General features: G+C 37.5%; 1 protein-coding gene across 1 annotated transcript in view; it reads right to left on the bottom strand.

The window, feature by feature from the left end:
- Positions 1-21,261, bottom strand: part of LOC115883870 (ATP-dependent helicase brm-like) — a 220,412-nt gene that overhangs the window by 17,654 nt on the left and 181,497 nt on the right. The window contains exons 15-21 of the mRNA XM_030902283.1: positions 11,454-11,657; positions 10,871-11,027; positions 10,623-10,800; positions 8,495-8,737; positions 8,273-8,439; positions 2,412-2,600; positions 2,200-2,340 (exon numbers count right to left, since the gene is read on the bottom strand). Coding sequence (XP_030758143.1) covers positions 2,200-2,340; positions 2,412-2,600; positions 8,273-8,439; positions 8,495-8,737; positions 10,623-10,800; positions 10,871-11,027; positions 11,454-11,657 — 1,279 coding nt within the window. The remainder of the gene's footprint in view (positions 1-2,199; positions 2,341-2,411; positions 2,601-8,272; positions 8,440-8,494; positions 8,738-10,622; positions 10,801-10,870; positions 11,028-11,453; positions 11,658-21,261) is intronic.

The following is a 21,261-nucleotide window of genomic DNA, read 5'->3' as shown; positions in this document are numbered from 1 at the left end:
GAATTATGTCATACACTACTGACCAACTGTCGTTTTTTTTGTCTAAAAAAATAAAAGGGTCATAGTGGTGAGTCATTTGATTATTTCACCGAATGATACTAGGCCTTCCCTAAGATATTTATATGCTGCATCAAAAAAGTTTACAGTGCTTTATTATTTTTGTCTTACTAGACTTAAAACTTTCATTGATCCATAGATAGGGAATTTTAAAGATAAATACAAACCTTCTTTAAAATTCTTATTCAATATCATAACAAGACAGGTTCAAGCAAAGGGAACCTCCAGCTTGGGAAGTTTTTATATATACATTTTATATACAGGGTGGCCCGTCGAAAACGTTCCACAAGGCATAACGGCCAGGGTATTTGTTTTTTCAAAAAATCCAAAAACACGTCAATTTTGCTTGTGAGGGGGACAATTTTTGCCCCAAAAATGATTGCAAAATCTTCAACCCTCTAAGCGGGGGTGTCATCCCCCAACTTTTTTCAAATGGGAAGGGGGGTCAAGTGGCGCCGCAATGAAAAGAGCTTTCTATTCTATATATTTCCCCGCTTCGTTTTCGAAAATCGGTTGAGTCATTGAGAAAATTGAAGGATTGAAATTTGAAAAGTTTATTTAAACATTTATCAGAGTAAATGATAAGGATAAATTCCTTCGACCAAATTGCTGTTTTTTCTTATTATTTCTAGATGTTTACGCATTTTTTCACTTGCCACAAGGTTGAACGATCAGGTGCGGTAGTTGCTAGATAGCTGTTCTGTGACTTGTGCGTTGAAGTTCTTCTCAATATCGTTAAACTGACCCACAATAGAATTTCCAAAAATACCAGCTCACACGTTCAATTTCTGAAGGTTTTGTGTGTGCACCTTGTGAAAAACTCTGGGGTTGTCCTCAGCCCAGTACCGGCGGTTGTGCCGATTAACTACACCGTTCAAAAAGAAAGTACACTCATCCAAAAACACACATTAAATAGGAAATTATTATCATTCGCCACTCGTTCATTCATAGTTTCACAAAATTGCAAGCGACGATCAAAATCGTCTTCGTTGAGTTCTTGTACCAACGAATTTTGTACGGGTGGAACTTGTCTTTTTAATATCCTTTGGACACTTGTACGATTCACGCCGGTCTCATTGGCTAATTTTCTTGTAGTCAGCGTACTATCCATGGCAACTTGGCCCAATACGAATACCTCCATAGCTTCATTTACTACAGGATTTTCCCTCTGCCTCTTTTTATTCATAACGAAACCAGTTTCGCGAAATTTTGCTACTAACTCGCGAACAATTTTGCCATAAAATTGTTTGTCAGGATAGCGTTCATTGAATATTTGTGCAACCCGATACATTCATTATTTTTAAAATAAAGTTCGATTATTTCCACTTTTTCTGCAAGTGAGTACACCATAATTGTTAAAAAGTTTAACGATATTGAGAAGAACTTCAACGCACAAGTCACAGAACACCTATCTAGCAACTACCGCACCTGATCGTTCAACCTTGTGGCAAGTGAAAAAATGCGTAAACATCTAGAAATAATAAGAAGAAACAGCAAATTGGTCGAAGGAATTTATCCTTATCATTTATTCTGATAAATGTTTAAATAAACTTTTCAAATTTCAATCCTTCATATTTTCTCAATGACTCGACCGATTTTCAAAAACAAAGCGGGGAAATATAGAGAATAGAAAGCTCTTTTCATTGCGGCGCCACTTGACCCCCCTTCCCATTTGAAAAAAGTTGGGGGATGACACCCCCGCTTAGGAGGTTGAAGATTTTACAATCATTTTTGGGGCAAAAGTTGTCCCCCTCACAAACAAAATTGACGTGTTATTGGATTTTCTGACAAAAAAATTACTCCCGGCCGTTATGCCTTGCGGAACGTTTTCGATGGGCCACCCTGTATATAGTTTTATATAAGGGATATTTTTTACATCCTGACAAGAATATCTGTTTCAGAGCATTATTTCCTACGCAGGATTGCGCCACACAACCAGACGACTGACGAACTTTGCAAGAAGAATTTACATTTTCAATCACAAATTTTATTCTGTGAATATGATGTTATTCTGGAGAGTGGTTGTTGGAACCATGTTACTATATGTATGTATAATATCAAGGCGATTAGAATTTTGATGCATAAAGTTAAATTTGCCAGTGAAATAAATGTGTTTTATTATTTATATAATAACATTCTTACCTATAAGTCAAATAGTCCTCCATTATAGTCATTAGCTGTGTCATCTGACAGAAGAGTAAAACTCTGTGCCCTGTTGCTTTCAATTTGGGTAAAATACGGTCCAATAATTCGAATTTCCCCGACGCTCGGTAGATATCAGGTCTAAAATATATATTGTCTTTATATAAAACCAAATGTAATTTTTTTATAAAAACACCCATTTATTTTCTTACCCAGATATCACACCGCCAACTATACCGACATGGTCGCACCATTTTTCTTCAATATGCTGGAACATAAATGGATGGTTGCAAAGCTTTCTCAACTGAACTATTGTATTCATGAGGGCTTTAGCGCCTCCTTTTCCTTTGTTTCCTCTTTCAGAACCATCCGTTAACAAAACTCCCTTGCTCTGCATGTGCCTAAAATTGTGACCGATTAAAATAAATTTAGAATAATATCGTCACCCAATATTAAAACTGAAGATATTATAATCCGCTCATGGTATATTTTAACAAATAATAAAATTATGTAGTTATTTGTTGAATAAAATTATGCAAATTTTTTGGCATACACTCTACAATTGAACTTTTATTCTTGGTACTCTGTATGTGTATAGATAGATTATTATATATTAGATAGATCATTGGGATCTGGGAAACTAGAAGAGATACGAGGTTGGTTAAAAGGAGGCAAAGTTGCACAATTTCATGGTGATCAAAGTGCCAGATTTAAAGTTTAAACAATCTGAATACTGAAAGTATATCTGAACACTTACCAAAAATTAAAAAAAAAAAATTCCCAACCATAACCCTATACAATAATCAAAATAAGGCATATCTCCTGTCAATTTTCTCCCGGTACGGTTGGTTGCGTTTTTTAATGTATTCTATTTTTGCAGACGCCTGACGACCTTGGCGTAATTCTTCGCATGACCTTCACATGCCGTCTCGCGGCCGTCATTCAAGGCCGAGTCGCGGCCTTGAATTTTTTACTGACATCGCGCGTAAAGAAATTTTACATCAAAAAACGAAAATTCGCGATTTCATTTTATTTGAATACTAATGCTACTTTCTTATTCCATAAGATCGTCCTTTTACTTTTTCAAATCAAAGTTTCGTCTTTCTTTAAAAGCGACCCTAGCTTCCCAAGTAGCAAATTTTATTTTATAAAGGCTGTATAAACAGCTATGTGATAATTTTTATAGGATACCTCAATTCATATAACGTGCTATATGACCGTAATATTATAGCTTTACAACCAAAAAAGGCCCATTTTTATACAACCGTTTAGTAGTATAGAAGTTCTATAAAAAGGGTATACAACTCTTATGCAACTATTTTACACAGCGTTATATGACTATTATAAAACTAGTTTTATCGTGTATTACGTGGTCACATCTAAGCAACAGAACAATAAAAACATTTGGTCATTTAGCGAGGTACAAGAGTATTTTATTTTTTACCGAAGAATATTAGGAGCAAATTATATTTTAAGCGTGTCGTAAAATGAATCTAGAGGATGTGGATTGTTAAAAACGAGACTTTACTCGACAATGAAAATGGCGGGAAGAGCCAGAAGGTACAACAAATATATAATATAAAAAATCATTAATAGGGTTTGAAAAGTAGGGACAATTTTTGTTGCGCCGAAAATTTTACTGGTAGATTATAGGTATGTATTTGGCAAAAAATTAAAGCGCTTTAATTTCGATTAAGGTTTACATATAAATTTAAACAATAAAATAAAATAAAATTTTCAAAAATTCTTGTTTTTAATTTAATTAAACACTTTATTACTGTGTGTGGGAATCTTATCACACAATAGTTCTAAAAAATAACATTTTACAATTTATTTTGATGTTTTTAATTTTGCTTCATATAATGGCGGTCATAGGCCATACAAAAATTCTGCTTTAAACATGGCGAATTATAATGCAACCATTTTATTATAAATGAATCCCTTAAATAAGTCTTTGTTGTAAAATAAAACGGTATAGGATAAATATCTATCACTACGCAGAATTTCCAGGCACTATTTTGGACATATTGAGATTTGTGACAAATAGATGTTGCCAAATCTCATTTGATTAGTATTATTATTTAAACTAATGTTTAAATATTAGTATTTAAACTAACAAACATGATCAGATTTTCATGGATTCATGCACGCAATGCATTTCATGCGTGCCCGACGAGTGAGCGGCAAACTAAGGACTTGGAAAAACAACAATAAAACAATACAAACATTACTACAGTAAAACTTTTACATTAACGTGGCAACAATGCTTTGAAGAAGCCGGACAACCCGAGAGATTTTGGCTTTTGAGAACCCAGGAATCTCAGGATTATTTGCCGTAATTTCGAGGAGTTTTTTCTTACATGCTCTTTATAACTACCACTGCGTTTGTTAACTTTTTTCCAACTTTGTCCAGAATTCATAATAGCTGTGATAGATTATACTCGTACGTAGATATTACTTTTGCAACAACAACAATAACAAAATAAATAACTAGGTATACCATTTAATTTAAAATGAGATTATATTATACAATACCAGTTTTATAATGCAGATATTACAGCGAATTTATTTTGTTAATCACAATTTTATCATATAAGGCTATATAACTGGTGTTGTATACAGCACCGTAGTTTAACGCAATAAAACATTCTATCATACAACGTAATACAACTTTAATAAGACAAGTTTAAGTAACTATTATATGGTCTTGTGACTACTAGTTATATGAATATTATAGAACTCTTACATGGTGGGTATAAGAGTCTAATAAAATAATATGTTTGTTATCATATAGCATTGTCTTACTAAGTGTTATACATACTAAAAGAAATTATCGTTTAATGCGTTATAGGATACGTTGTAAAAACCACTAGAAAATAGTTTAATATGACAACTTTTATTAAAAAGCAGAATGGTCGAAACCAAACGCTTAATAAAATCACGCAGTCCTTAAGACAACGCTATTCGACTGTTATAAAATAATTCAATCCTTTTAGAATTTCTGTTTGCTACTTGGGTTTTTTATTAAGGATTTTAAGAACTTCCAAGGTCCTAAAACTAATAATGTATTAGAAACTGTGTTAGAGACACAGAACATCTACCAGAAAATCATTAATATGAATTTTTCGTGTGCGATACATCATTGATTTTGGGCCCTTAGAAGCGTTAATAAAAACTACAGTGAAAGACAAAACGTCAGTTTAAAAATCTGATAAAACCAACTTGAAGAACAAAAAAAGCAATGATGTAAAATGTATTTTGTTATATCGTTGATTGAAAGAATTGGGAAGATACGCAACCTAAAGGCAGATTTACACGTATTCAGTAGCTGGCGCCAGTCCCATTGGTACACACGCTGTGGTGAACCGATATTTTTGCAAATAGGTATAAATAATTAAAAATTATTATTTAAATACAAGGTCAAGCTTCCTTTAAAATCTACAAAGTCCAGTAAGTAAAAATTCTAGAAAAAATCTCAGGGACTGTCGAACGCTGGCCTCATTTCGAGGTCAGTAAACAAAATTCTTTAGAAAAAATGCACCAATTAAAACGCACGTAGCCATCCTAAAAAACGGTGGGGACAATAGATTCTTCGAGAGTAGTGGATAAATTTTACATATAAATACGGGTCCAGAAGTTCATAAAAGAAGTCTTTGGGCAAATATCAGTTGCAGCTCGTCGTAATGCCCAAATGTTGACCAGTTTTTATTTTTTTTTAATTTAATAAGTGAATATTCGAGTAGGGACTTAGAAAAATTATAAAAGTGTTTGAACCTGGGGTAACGCAGTAAATTTGCAAGAGTAAATGAAAATATTCGGTCGGAACTTAGAAAAAACAATAAGATTTAATTTAACATTAATAAACTATTAGGTCGGGACTTGGACAACTAATAAAAGTGTTTAATCGGGAATAACATGGCGAGAAAAAGGAAAAAAAATATTAAATTATTTTTGACTGATTTCGTGCGGAATTATTTATACATATTAACGGTCGAGTTTCGGCGAGTATAAAGAAAAAGGTGCATTCAGAGTCTAACTAGCGCGACGCGTGTCAATATAAGTTGAGGAAGGTAGGTATTTAAGTGCTTTTCGAGTATTGGCCCTGAAAGCAGAAATGATACTTAAAAGTAAGTGATAGATGATAGACAAGTGTGTTATAAAAGTGACTGTATTTTTTTTGAAACGAAACTATAAACTGAATGATACAAGAACTTATGTAATAATCGATTTTAAATTACTTATAACATTTTTAAAAAGGCATTTAATACTGGTGGTTTAGTTTAATAAATATTTTGTATAAACATACTCCAGGGTTTTTCTGTGTTAAACAAAGAGGTATAAAATACCTGATAAATAAGCTCCCTTTTTAACAAGCCAAATTAGTACAAGAGCAGGAACTCAATAATGGACTCATCTGCTGGAAGATAAGAAGAAGAGTGTTCTTGTAGACGCTAACGGGGGAATTGGGCGAAAATAAAGTAAGTGAATATTATTTTCTGGGCCCAAAATTGGCGGTCGCTACAACCAACGCCAGCTCTCTACTGGTGCTGCGCTGAACTATGTCGTTTACCTGTTTACAGTAACTGATGCCAGTTTCGCTGATGTCAGTTGTAACACCAAAGGTTCCAACCCCCAACTGTAATCATATATTATAATACATTGTTTAATGATAGAAAATCCGTATTATTAACGTACTGTACAATATCTGTAAATCTATGGATTAATCCGTAGTTCTGGCAACACTGTCTCCAGCTACCACCCACTCTGTCGACTGAAAGCAGAACTATGGTACAGTATTCTTTATCCGCTGCGCTGTAAACGATCATACGCACGCAGCGGCGCAGAGCTAAATTAAATCACGGACAGATTGGCTATAGCGGCGACGGTATTGCCAGCTACATCTCGGACAGAATTTGTGCTACGAAATCGCTCATAAGGTTGCGTATCTTCTTATTTTTTCAATCAACGGTAATATATTCGTTCGAGTAATAAGAAAATAAAAATGAAGTAGCAAATATTCAGGGGTTTCAAAACTCTTCGGAAATATTCAGAATTTTTAAACTGAATAAGTAGCATTTTGATCAGCATAAAATTGCTTAACTTTGCTACCATTTAACCGACCTGGTATAGTCTGTCCAACTGGAGGATCCCTGACAGTAACAGTGTGCGTCTTTCATTTTAATTCACAGGCAAATTGTAGTTTCTGTCATTTTTTGGATTTCGTCTCTTGAAAACTTCCCCGAGTCGTTGAACATACTATATTTCTTAGAGTTTCCGAGTTCTCAATGATGAGGCTCGAATTTTGGACAGCCTGTACAGAGTGGCTGGAATTCGACGCTCATCATTGGGATATCAGAAACCGTAAGAGATACAGGATCGGTTAAATGGAGGCAGAGTTGCGCAATTTGATGCTCAATAAAATGCCGTATTGCATTTTAATTTTTTTTGGCATAAAATATTCTGGTGATGGAAGTTTCTGTATGTACGAAACGTCGGCAAATATCAAAGTGACTATATATAGTGTTTTAAGAGTGATGAAAGGATTTAATTAAATTGAAAAAAAAATCAGGTCCGTATTTAAAAAATTAAGTTGATGTCGCCAGAAGTCGAAATGTCAGAGTCAATATTTAATCACACAGAGTTATAGAGCAGAAAAAAGTGGCCATGAAAATGTGTTTTTCATTTTAAGTTATCTTAACAAATAAAGCCAGGAAACAAAATTGAAAAGTCCGTTTTTTTTTCGAATATATTCGGAAGTACTCGGAATTTTTCAAAATGCAATACGGCATTTTATTGAGCATCAAATTGTGCAACTTTGCCTCCATTTAACCGATCCTGTAGCTCTTACGGTTTCCGAAATCTCAATGATGAGCGTCGAATTCGAGCCACCCTGTACCCTCCACTCAATATGAAATTAAAAATAAAGTGTAGATCCGCGTGTGACCTACAGTTTCATGAGGTAAATTATTTAATCAAATCTGCAGTTACAAGGAAATCGAGAAATATGTTGTAATATCTTTATTATCTTTATTTTAATATATTCCTGTTATTCCTATATTATTATTAAACTTACCGATACAATACCCTTTGTAAACCGGACATGTCACATTTGATAATGTACTCCACTTTGTCAGGCAATTGAGATTCTACTTCCTTCTTCAGTCTCCTTAACAAGAACGGTCTTAAAACTTTATGCAAACGTCGGATGATCAAAATTGTTTCTTCCTCGTTTAATTCAACCTAAATTATAAACGTAAGTAATATCTGACTTACTAAACATCATATTTAAACGTACCTTTTCACCAGTTGTCGCAAATGGCGCATTGAACCACTGTTCGAAGGTGGAACAGCTTTTGAATATCGACGGCAACAAGAAATTTAGGAGCGCCCATAACTCCGGAAGTTTATTTTGTAGCGGGGTACCAGTAAGAAGAAGACGATGAGGGGCGTTGTAGTGAGTGTTCAACACTTGCGTGAGTTTACAGTGATGATTTTTCATTCTGTGTCCTTCATCAATTATCATATATTTCCACTGGAGCTAAATTTAAGAACAAAAATATAGTATAGAACCTTTCCATATTAAGATTAATAAAGTATCTCTAGCAGATCTTTACATTGATCTTACATGCTCGTGCAATTCACGAAATAATATTAAATCACACGGTATAACCGACACAATTGAAATACAGTCAATAACTGTCCCCACTATGATGAAATAGTTCCTCCAGTGTTCCCTCACACTGTGAAATAGTGGTTGACTGTTATTCCTAAATAACAGTTTTAGGCACTGCTTTAAAATAACAGGTTTCTCTTCCATAGGTTATTATTTTGCAATAAATTAAGGCTCTCGAAATAATTTAGAATAACTCTCTTAAAAATAAGGTGTTGATTTTTGAGGTAAATATACGTTTCGTAATAGTTGGTCGAGGGTTTTTATTTATAGTTTCATGACATGTTTGTTCAAAAATATTCTACAAGCAAAGGTTAACGTCATAAAGAAAGCGGCCAGTTGTATACAAGAGAAAATCGCTGATACACAAATAGGAGATATACCCTGATAGCTTTGGCGCTTTAAGAAGCATCACCATGCAATTAGTAAGATTGAAAACTGTAAGGGACTGCCGAGAAGCACTGTCCTGGCTGCGTCAAGGCGGGGCTATTCTGTGCTGGGTACCAGGCTACAGTAATGTGGTGGGCAATCGAGAAGCAGACAGACTCGCCAAAGAGGGGACCAGTGGAGAGGCCGTGACAGATGACCCACCATTCGTTGTGACGATCAACACACTGAAGGAAGCTATAGGAACTACTATCAAGGACAAGCAGCAACAGACGTGGCAATATCGTGAGGACTGTGCTACAGCTCGAAGACTGTGGCCAGTGGTAGAGCACAAAAAGAACATAGTACGCATAATTGTAGGTGTCCACTGGAAACTGCCCCACGGGGGTAAACCTTGTGAGATGGAGATTTCCAACGACGACTACTGCAGAGAATGCGGGGAGATAGAAGAAACCATAGTGCACCTGCTGTGCCACTGTCCGGCACTGGAATACCAACGCTTTAAAACTTTATGGCAAGGTTTCTTGGAGGGACTAGAGGAAGCAGTAGAAGCCAACATTAGCGACATCGGGAACTCTGCAAAGAGATGAAAGTGCTTTAACATAAATAAAGAATAAGAGGAAGGATTGGTACAACAATACAGGGGTATCGCAATAGGCCCAAGGTCTCCGAGTGAGGAATCAAACATGATCCCAAACCCCAGCAACCTAACCTAACCGGGGGCGCTAGTCTGTACAATCGTCGGTATCGGTAAGTTACGACAGCTCTCGGTACGTATTTGTATATAGCAAATATGTGTTAATTGTTGTTGTCATAGTTATCGATCGGCCCTATGACAGATATCGCAAATTTGTACCACGAGGATCGGTCTCTATACCGTGTCCTTGTTAACCCCAGTGTAGAGATACCGATAGTCGTCGGTACAAATTTGCTATATGTCCTATTAATGACACCTAAAGCTATGACAACAATTAACACGACGCTCATTGGCCGTACGTACCGATAACTGTCGGTAACTTATCGATACCGACGATTGTACAGAATAGCGCCCCTGATATGTTTTGTAGAATTTTGATTCTTAGATCATGTAATGAATGTGATTATTTAATAATGATTAGAGAAGTAATAGAGAGATAAAATAAAAATGTAATTAATTGGATTTTAATATACATAGTACCACACACATATAATCGAACAAAAACGGCGTCCAGTTGGCTGGGAAATAAACATGGATGACATTTCCCATATAATTTTACATATAAAATAACAACGATTTTCATTTCATAGCTATCGCAGAGGCCTTTTTTTCGATCATAAGGTATTATTTATACCTGTTATTTTTCAACTATATTGTTGCACTGCTTACCTTTGCCAAAACTCCTTTATCTTTTATGACATATTCATATGTAGTTAACAGAACATTGAACTTGGTCGAGCGCATCTGTCCTTGAATTTGCCTTCTACCTGCGGGTGATCCTTTATAAGAGACTACAACGACGGATGGTGACCATTTTTCAAATTCTAGCACCCAGTTCGATAGAGTCCTAGAGATATACATATTATACAATATGTTAATCTTAATAAAAAAAACGTAATAATAATAATTTTACTTACGATAAAGGAACTATAATTAGGAAAGGTCCGTTAACTTTCTTCTTTTCCATAAGGTAAGTTATCAAAGCTATCGTTTGTATCGTTTTACCCAAACCCATTTCGTCTGCCAAAATTCCGTTTAAATTATTGTTGTACAGGGATACCAACCATTCCAAACCTAAGAAAAATTGAAACACTTGAAAATCAAAATACAATACATCAAACACACATTTGAGCCGTTCACTGAACAATTCGATTAACTCCAAAAAGAGCTAATACTCTAAAACGTCTAGCAAACAGGGCGACGATGTGATAATTCATCTGGCTCTTAGTACGAGTCTCTGAATGAATGTTATCTTGTAAAATAAATAAAATTACAAAAATAAAAATAAGCTAATTAAATTGACTGTCTAAAAACATTATTGACAAACAAGAAAGGGGGTGAGGTGAATGAACGTATTTATTTATAACTGAGAAGAATGTCGTCTGTCCAACGAGTCAGGGGACATACGGCATCCAAAAAATAACGGAAAATACAATTTACGTGTGCATTAAATAATACGCATGTCAATGTATCTCATCGTTGCGCAGACTATAGATGTACCTTTTATTTGATATTCTTTCAATTTGCCATTAATCATTATCGAAGCCTGTTCTGTAACAATTTCATGAACGGTATGCGCAATGCCATAGTACGTTTGTTCTTCTCCAGATCTTTTATGGTATTCGTCGTCTTCAACTTTCGCTTTTTTGATTAAAGCCTTCGCTTTATCCTCTTCAGATCTTAGTTCCGGGTCTATTCTATCTCCTAAAATATAGACATATTTAAATAAACTTATTGTAATAACATAATTAGGAAAAGTATAATAAAAGAAATTTCGGCCCTATAGAAATCAATAAAAGTTGTGCACGTCATCAAAATATTTGACGGATGTACGTCGCAATGTGGTCACGGCTACTTGTTTTACTTTGAGTCTTGTGCAGTGTCTAATAAAATTTGTAATTTTGTCACCATTTTCTAACTTCATTTTAGACAAACTAAATATACAAATACTTTTTTTATATCTACATTATTACTTTTACTAACGCCTGTGATTTTTACACAGCCAAATTGTATTTTACTAAAGTTATTAGTACATTTTCTTATTGCTGCTATATTACTTTAGCGGCCATTCTAGAATCATTAAAATCATTTCCAGCAATTTCTCTTGAACTCTTTAGTACAAGATGTTTTTTCCATAGGTTCTACGGCTAAGGCGAGATTCTCACTATAACATAAACATGAAACTGGAAGTAAATGGGAAATGGGCGTTGCCACGACGCGACGGCGACATTACGGGTAGTGTGAATATGTTCATTGTTGGCCAGTTAAGAATATTTACCATGAGGGCCGGCAGTAAGCCGGCGCACAGTGCTTCGAACATATGGCTCTAGAGGACAAAAATGCAAAACTTCTCTTTTATTGTAGGCAATTTATTCAAACTAGGTTTATTTGACACAAATGATGAGTACTCTCATTGTACTAAATGATGATATTCTTAGTCCCACGTTTATGAAAAAAAAAATCTTATAAATAATAAAAATGTTGGAGCTGTGTTCCATCTAAGGAAATATTCATTTATAGTATGAAAACGGTGTAAGTATTAAATAAATCCCTGTGATAAAAAAGAATTGGAATAACATTAGTACATGATTTCTACAATATAAACCTAATATAAGATAAAAATGTTTTTCTTTAATGAAAAAGAAACATTAATGCTATATTTAATTAAAAAAAACTTAAGATACTGTTGCGAGCCGGTGTGGACTCGACCTAACCTCACAATATGGCCCGCCCTCGGATGACCTTAACATCGCATAGACACCGCAATGATTCATTCGTTCGAGAAGAACCGAGACCCACTAGAATGGACTCGTACATACGAGAACATTCGAAAATCTTCTCTTTGCGCCTAACGATCTTTGGACTATTCTAGATTTCTTTTACCTGTCGGTATAAAAGCCGGCGGCAGTGGCCTAGAGAGGGCAGTTATAAATATACAGTTGACGCGCTAAAATTCAAAATAAATTCTTAGTTATAAATCGTTTGTAAATAGTTCTATAAGTCTTTTATCGTTATTATTTTTGTTCATTAGTGTTAAATAAATAGTGTTTAAATAAATTGTGACTTTCTATCCACACGGAACCGACGAAAAACGTAACAATTGGTGTCAGGTGTGGCGTGTGTGATAGACTAGAAAAATAAAAAGACTAACAATGGCTGCGAAGAAATTGTTGAAAGACTTGAAAGTGTCCGAACTGAAATCCATATTGGAAGAGAGAGAGTGCGAGACAGATGGAAAGAAAAGCATTTTGCAAACCAGACTGAGAGACGTTTTAAGGGAGGAAGGCGAGGATCCGGACACATTTTGCTTTGAGTTCGAAGGTGACCTTGACTCGTGCCTACAAAAATTAGAAGCTAAAATGACGGAAAACTCTCAAAAATTAGAAGACAGTTTGAATGACAAAATTACAGAAAATTCCCGGGAATTGCAAGACAATTTAAACGACAATTTGAATAGTAAAATAATTGACTTGGAAGTTAATTTAGAAGATAAAATCACAGAGAATTCTCAAAAATTAGAAGACAGTTTGAAAGATAAAATTATGGAAAATTCCCAGGATTTAATTAATATTTTAGAGGATAAAATCATAGAAAATTCTAAAGATCTACAAGCCAGTTTCAATGACAAAATACTTAATTTAGAAGAAAGTTTAAACAATAAGATTATAGAGAATTCTACGGAACTACAAGACAAAATAACGGAGATTGAGGAAGATGTAAATAGAAAAATCGAAATTTTAAAACAAGAAATAGAAAAGGCCAATTCACCAAAATGTCAAGAAACATCGGAGGCACCGAAACTAGTCGAAAATAAGTATATCTCAAAGTCAGTTATTAAGCCTCCACAGTTTGACGGAAAAACCGCTTGGGCCAATTATTTTTGCCAGTTTGAGGCCGCTGCGAGAGCGACGGATGGACAATCGCTGAAAAGGCTACCGCTTTGACTGTCGCACTGCGAGGAGATGCGACTGATATCCTGCAGACACTGTCACCATCGGAACAGGGAGATTATCAGCAATTGGTACGACATTTAGAAATGAGGTACGGCCAAGCTCATTTGGAACATGTCTATCATTCACAGCTAAAAAATCGCATTCAAAAGTCAAATGAGTCTCTGCAGGAGTTTGAAGCCGACGTAGCCCGCCTGGTTCGCCTTGCGTATCCTGCTACGCCCGAGAATGTTATGGAGCGGTTGGCAGTACAGACATTCTCCGATGGCTTACGTGACAGGGAGACAAGGCAAGCGCTTCTTCTAGCCCACCCAACGCGCTTGGTGGATGCTTTAGCACGTGCCCTAGAATTTGAGGCCGCGAAACAGTTCTCGGTCTCTAGTGAGAGTACGGGCGGTCAACCAATGTTCCGACAAATCCGTGGAAAGCATTGTACGGAAAGTCATGGAGGAGTACATGGGCAAGAAAGGACCGACTTGTTGCTGGAATTGCGGCCAGGCAGGACACGTAAGAAGTCACTGTCAAGAAAAAGACGTGGACTCGGTTTCGCCAAGTGTCGAATCAAAGGGACACATATGGAGCAGTACCCAACAGGTTCCAACGAAAACTGTTCAAGTCGCATCGCTACAACACAAGTTCAACAGCATTTTTGTGGCTAGTTTCGTGGATGGAGAGTTACGGACCATGCTGTTGGATACGGGTGCGACCAAAACGATCATCAGGCCGGATATCCTTAAAACATCAAAAAGGATTAAAACAACACAATGGCGACTACGTACAGCTACAGGAAGCTGCGCTCTCATCCATGGAGAGGTAGATCTTAATTTTGTTATCGGAAGCACCTGTTTTAATCATCGAGTGTTAGTAGCAGACATCGAAGATGAACTTATTCTCGGAATGGACATCGTGACCACTAGAGGTTTTGAACTAAACCTCAAACAAGAAATTTTGAAAATAAATGAAGAAGAAGTGGTTCTACATCGAAAATGTGAGGAGACGCTTCGCGTGGTAGTAGCAGAAGATGTTTCGATCCCTGAGCGCTGTGAGATATTTTTGGATGGTCGCCTGGAAGGTAAAACGAATAATGGGAGTATTATTCTGTTGGAGCCAAGGAACCATGACAGCGAAATAGGACGAGGGGTCGCTGTTGGAAAACCCCTGCTACGAGCGAAGAAGTCTGTACCGGTAAGAGTAATGAACACGAATTATCATTCTGTATCCTTGAAGAAGGGAACCCTGTTAGGGTACTGTTGTTCGGCCTCCTCAGTCATTCGAAGCGTGGAAGCCTCCAAAGTTTCGATTTCAAAAATTCCGGACAAAATGGTTAAGGAGTTAGTAAACGTTAAGGGATTATTTCCCGAAGATAGTAGAAAATTGAGAAACCTGATAATCAAGTATCAAGATGTGTTTGATAAAGGAGAAGCAGGACATAGAGGTCGTACCAATTTAGTACAACATAAAATTGACACCGGAGATGCACGACCAATCAAACAAAATCCGAGTAGACTGCCGCTCGCCAAACGTGAAGAAGCTGACAAAATCCTTCGAGAAATGAAAGAAGAGGGTGTCATCGAACCATCTAACAGCCCGTGGACATCGCCGGTAGTACTAGTAAAGAAGAAAGACGGTACCACCAGGTTCTGTGTTGATTATCGGCAACTTAATAATGTTACCAAGAAGGATAGCTATCCCCTGCCGAGGATAGACGATACTCTAGACACATTGGCGGGGTCAACGATATTCTCTACGTTAGATCTGAAGAGTGGATATTGGCAAGTCGACATGGCGCCGAAAGACAGAGAGAAGACAGCGTTCTCGGTGGGCTCCGGACTGTGGCAATTTACCGTCATGCCTTTTGGATTGTGCAACGCGCCAGCTACCTTTGAGAGACTAATGGAGTCTGTGTTAAAGGGACTATCCTGGACTACCTGTTTAGTGTACCTGGATGACATCATAGTGGTTGGGAAATCCTTTGACGATCATCTGAAGAATTTGGAAGAAGTTTTCAAGCGACTAGGGAGCTCTGGTTTGAAACTTAGCCCCAAGAAATGTCATCTGTGTCAAGAAAAGGTACACTACTTGGGCCATGTAGTCTCCTCCCAAGGAGTTGCAGTAGATCCACAGAAGACCAAGACAGTGGAAGAGTGGCCGATACCTAAAGATAAACATGAACTACGAAGCTTTTTGGGACTATGCACATACTATCGCCGCTATGTACGGGGTTTTGCCACCATCGCAAAACCATTGACCAGACTTACCGAAGGCGAGAGGCGTTTCTCTTGGGACTCAGATTCTGACGAGGCATTCCGAAAATTGAAGAAGGCCCTGACTAGTGCACCCATACTTTGGCAACGGAAACTTTATATTGGATACCGACGCTAGCAATGTTGCGTTAGGCGCTGTTCTGTCTCAGATCCAGGATGGTCAAGAAAAAGTCATTGGTTATTTTAGTAAGACCTTGTCAAAACCGGAAAGGAACTACTGTGTAACCAGACGAGAATTACTAGCAGTAGTTAAAGCAGTGGAACACTTCTACAAGTATCTCTATGGAAGAAAGTTCTTGTTAAGAACAGACCATGCTGCTTTGAAATGGCTGTTGCAGTTTAAGAATCCTGAAGGGCAGGTAGCTAGATGGATTGAACGATTACAAGAATTTGACTTCGACACAGAACATCGAGCTGGGGCAATCCATCGAAATGCCGACGCACTTTCCAGAAGACCTTGCGCTAAGGACTGTAAGCATTGTTCCCGAGCAGAAGAGAAAGAAGTGAAACTCCTAAGAACAACTGTGGTTAATGATAGTTGGCAACCCGAAGATCTTGCAAATGACCAAACCAGTGACCCAGAATTAGGTTTAGTAATTAACTGGAAAAACACAGGCCAAAGACCAACGTGGGAAGAAGTTTGCAGATATTCGCCGAACGTAAAAAAGTCGTACTGGGCCCAGTGGAATTCCTTGGTAATAGATAACGGACTACTTCGCCGTGTGATCGAGAGACCGGAGGGACAAGAAGAGAGAAGGCAGATCGTCATTCAAAGAAGAGGGTCCCAGAAGTCTTGGAGGAAGTTCACAATGGAACCAGCGGAGGACATCTTGGTGTTACCAAGACACTTGGCAAGCTGCGTGAACGGTTCTACTGGGTGAACTGCAAAGAAGATGTGAGGGCCTGGTGTAAGAAATGTGACATTTGCGCAGCCATTAATGGGCCACAAAAGCGTGGTAAAGCCCCTATGCGCCAGTACAATGTTGGTAGTCCCTTCGAACGAATAGCGATCGACGTGGCTGGTCCTTTCCCGGAGACGAACGATGGCAACAAATACATTGTGGTAGTAATGGATTACTTCAGCAAATGGGTCGAGGCCTACGCGTTGCCAAATCAAGAAGCGTCCACGATTGCTGATGCCCTTGTTAAAGAATGGATCTGCAGGTTTGGTGTTCCCATGGAGCTTCATTCAGATCAGGGAAGAAACTTTGAGTCCAATCTGTTCCAAGGCGTCTGTGAAGTCCTGAACATCCGCAAGACCAGGACGACTGCTCTACATCCACAATCCGATGGGATGGTTGAACGCATGAACAGAACTATCAACCGTTATCTGGCCAAAGTAGTCTCTGACCACCAAAGAGACTGGGACAAATTTCTTCACCTGTTCCTGTTGGCCTACCGTTCATCCGTCCAAGAATCTACAGGGCAAACTCCAGCCAGCATCGTTATGGGACGGGAAGTGCGCCTACCCTGTGATCTGAAATTTGGTTGCCGACCGGGAGAAGAAGTCGCCGGAGAAGATTATGTCCACACACTACGTCAAAGGATGGACGACATTCATCAGAGAGTCCGCCTAAATATTCAAAGTGCTAGTGACCGAATGAAGGAACACTACGACATTCAAGCTGAGCATGGAGGATACCAACCAGGGAAGTTGGTGTGGCTATATAACCCGCAGAGACGTCGTGGGTTATCTCCGAAGCTACAATCCTCGTGGGAAGGGCCATACGAAGTCATGGATAGAATTAATGACGTCGTATACCGTATCAGAAAATTGCCAAAAGGAAAACCGAGGGTAGTCCATTTCAACCGTTTGAGCCCCTACCAAGGCGAAATAGAAGATCGTGCTGGGACCGTGAGAACCTGCAGCTTTGATCCCCCTGATTCGGAGATGTCCTTTGACGATTTCATGGCCCGATACAACAGCAGTGAGAAGGCTCGCTATGGTGTAACCAAAGAAGATCAACGAGACCTCTTTTCCGTGCCTCCTGATTATTCGCTCGCTCATTGTGTGGCTCGAGATTTGCGGATGTCCAGAGGAATCGCTGCGACGTTCAATGAGAAGTTTGGGCGTGTCGGAGAACTACGCCGACAGGATCCAGAGGTTGGAAGCGTCTTGAGGCTAACCGACAATGCACATGGTCAAGCAAGGCACATCTTCTACCTGGTCACCAAGGAATGGTCCCCGAGTAAGCCGACTTATCTCAATCTATGGAAGACCCTGATTGAACTGAGAGAAGCCCTGCTAAACAACAACATTGCACGATTAGCCATTCCGAAGCTGGCGTGTGGACTCGATGGTTTGAGTTGGCGTACAATCCGGAACATGATTGAAGTCTTGTTCAGATTTACGGGAATCGAGATCCTCGTTTGCTGCTACAACCCAAAGCTGAGATCGGGAGAGAAAACTGTAGACTGCTATTTCTACCAGACTTCGCAATGTACCAGGGGCCAGCTTTGCAAATACCTTCATTCACCGTATACATCTCGGGACGAGCATGTGCCTAAGAAGGGGGCAGTGTTGCGAGCCGGTGTGGACTCGACCTAACCTCACAATATGGCCCGCCCTCGGATGACCTTAACATCGCATAGACACCGCAATGATTCATTCGTTCGAGAAGAACCGAGACCCACTAGAATGGACTCGTACATACGAGAACATTCGAAAATCTTCTCTTTGCGCCTAACGATCTTTGGACTATTCTAGATTTCTTTTACCTGTCGGTATAAAAGCCGGCGGCAGTGGACCTAGAGAGGGCAGTTATAAATATACAGTTGACGCGCTAAAATTCAAAATAAATTCTTAGTTATAAATCGTTTGTAAATAGTTCTATAAGTCTTTTATCGTTATTATTTTTGTTCATTAGTGTTAAATAAATAGTGTTTAAATAAATTGTGACTTTCTATCCACACGGAACCGACGAAAAACGTAACAATACTATAAATTTACTTTAGGACAACAAAATGCATAGATCGTAACTACTCTGATTCAGAAGAATCACTGCTGACAGAATCTTCCAAATTTATAGTATCCAAATCACAGGTAGATGAAATATCCTCACATATAAGATATTTCTGTACATCATTTTCCAATATGTTACTTTTTCGCGTTGTTACTGTTCTTTTTGTTGGTATGAGGGGTTCGGATGTTAATTACGGAGTTACGGGAGTTACCTCTTTAATAGACCATATCCATATATTATTTTTTCGTTTTCTTGGGTATGTGGTTTTATGATAAATTGAAAGATGGAAACTTTTTTATGCCACGTTTCGCTTCAACATAGTGGACTTTTTCAGGCACAAGTGGTTGTCTCATTGGACTGGAAGGTTCATCAATATCTAATAAAGAACACATTTTTTGAAGTACAAATAATTTTGAGTTCTTGTCCTTATGATCAAGCCAAGTAATAACCAGATCGGCATTGCTTATCAATTTTACTCCATCTGAAAAGTATTATAAAATAAAGTTCGTCGCAAGCAGACGCAGGTAAACTATACAAAAATTAAAAGTGTATGAATATGACAACAAAAATATTCAATAAATACGATATGTTTTGATATGTTTTTTTAATGCCTTTTTGAAGTTTGAAAACGTAAAATTTTTATACCCATTTAAGAATCATCTTAAAAAATAAATAAAAACTAAACAATCACGAACTTGTTTAGAAATAAATTTAAAGTACATACCTTGTTTAACAATATCCATAGTGGCTTTCAATTAAGTACGTACCGTTTAACTCCATATACAGAACTACTATGAATGTTATTCTTTTCCCTGATATAAGATAATGATCGCAAAATTTATTTTTAGTGAAAATATTTGCTAACAAAAAACGCTGTTTATGAAAAATAATATACAGGATGGTTGAACATTGCTATAAGTATGAAATTACATATTTAGATATTAGTAAATTTTAACTTTTTTTCGATTTTTGTCCATGGGACGAAGCACTGTGCGGCGGCTCGACGTGACGGTGGCGGTACGTTAGAGTGAGAATCGCGCCTAAATAGTTAGCCCTGAAAGTACCCATTCACATACAGTTCGCCGGCAGTTCTAGGACTGTACGATCTGAACTGAAGATCTAAACTTTCTCAGGTCACACACAAGGCAGTTACATCGAACGATGCGATCTTCAGTTTTGGGACTGTCAGTTTTTGAATTGAAGGAACACTGTGCTTTCCCCACACACACAAACATATCGTCAGTTTTAATTGAATGATCTTGAAGTGAAAAATGTTTTTAAATACAAAAAATACACTTCTCGTGTTTTTGTTATTGTAAGAGCCAATTACAAAGACAAAACAGCGTTTCTGGGTGAAAGATTGGTTGTTACAACGTAATACAATTATCTCATATGAAGACTAAACATAATGACAGAAGACTAGACATAATAAAGTGCGAAAATTAAGAACTAGTGCAACAAATGACCTTAAAAACTACCTCAGAATGGATGACACATGTTTTAATAAACTTTTAAAGATGGTTAAGCCCTTAATATTGTTACGTTTTTCGTCGGTTCCGTGTGGATAGAAAGTCACAATTTATTTAAACACTATTTATTTAACACTAATTAACAAAAACAATAACGATTAAAAGACTTAAAGAACTATTTATAACTTATTTACAATTTATCTAACAGAAATTTATTTTGAATTAGCGCGGCGATTGTAACTGTACGCGTCGATCGGTTATTTATCTCTATCTTCTTCAGGTTTCGGGCATCGGCTTATATCACAGCTTATATATGAGAGAAACAGACAGTCCAGACATATCTCGAAAATTCTTAGCGGCGTTCTTCGAACGTCGGTGGGCGTATGAGTCATAGCCGAGTGGCCAAGCCTAAGGCCGAGTTCACACGGTACGGGTCCGCAACAATATTAAAGAAAAATACAAAAAAATATTCACCCGAACGCTTTGATTTTTGTGCTTTTTAAGTTCTTTTCGGAAAGCACTTCGCAAATTGTTTATTTTTTTCTTTACCGAATCAATAGTAGCATTTGCATCAACAATTTTATAAAATTCCAGCAATTTTGTATAAGCTTTAGTTTTTTCCCTGTCTCTTTGAATAAACTTTACTGTTAATTTTCCACAGA

This window comes from Sitophilus oryzae, unplaced genomic scaffold (genome assembly GCF_002938485.1).
Source record: "Sitophilus oryzae breed Bouriz unplaced genomic scaffold, Soryzae_2.0 scaffold_2006_pilon_pilon, whole genome shotgun sequence".
NCBI lineage: Eukaryota > Metazoa > Arthropoda > Insecta > Coleoptera > Curculionidae > Sitophilus > Sitophilus oryzae.
Note: the sequence above shows the minus strand (reverse complement) of the source record. Positions and strands in the feature narration are given on the sequence as shown.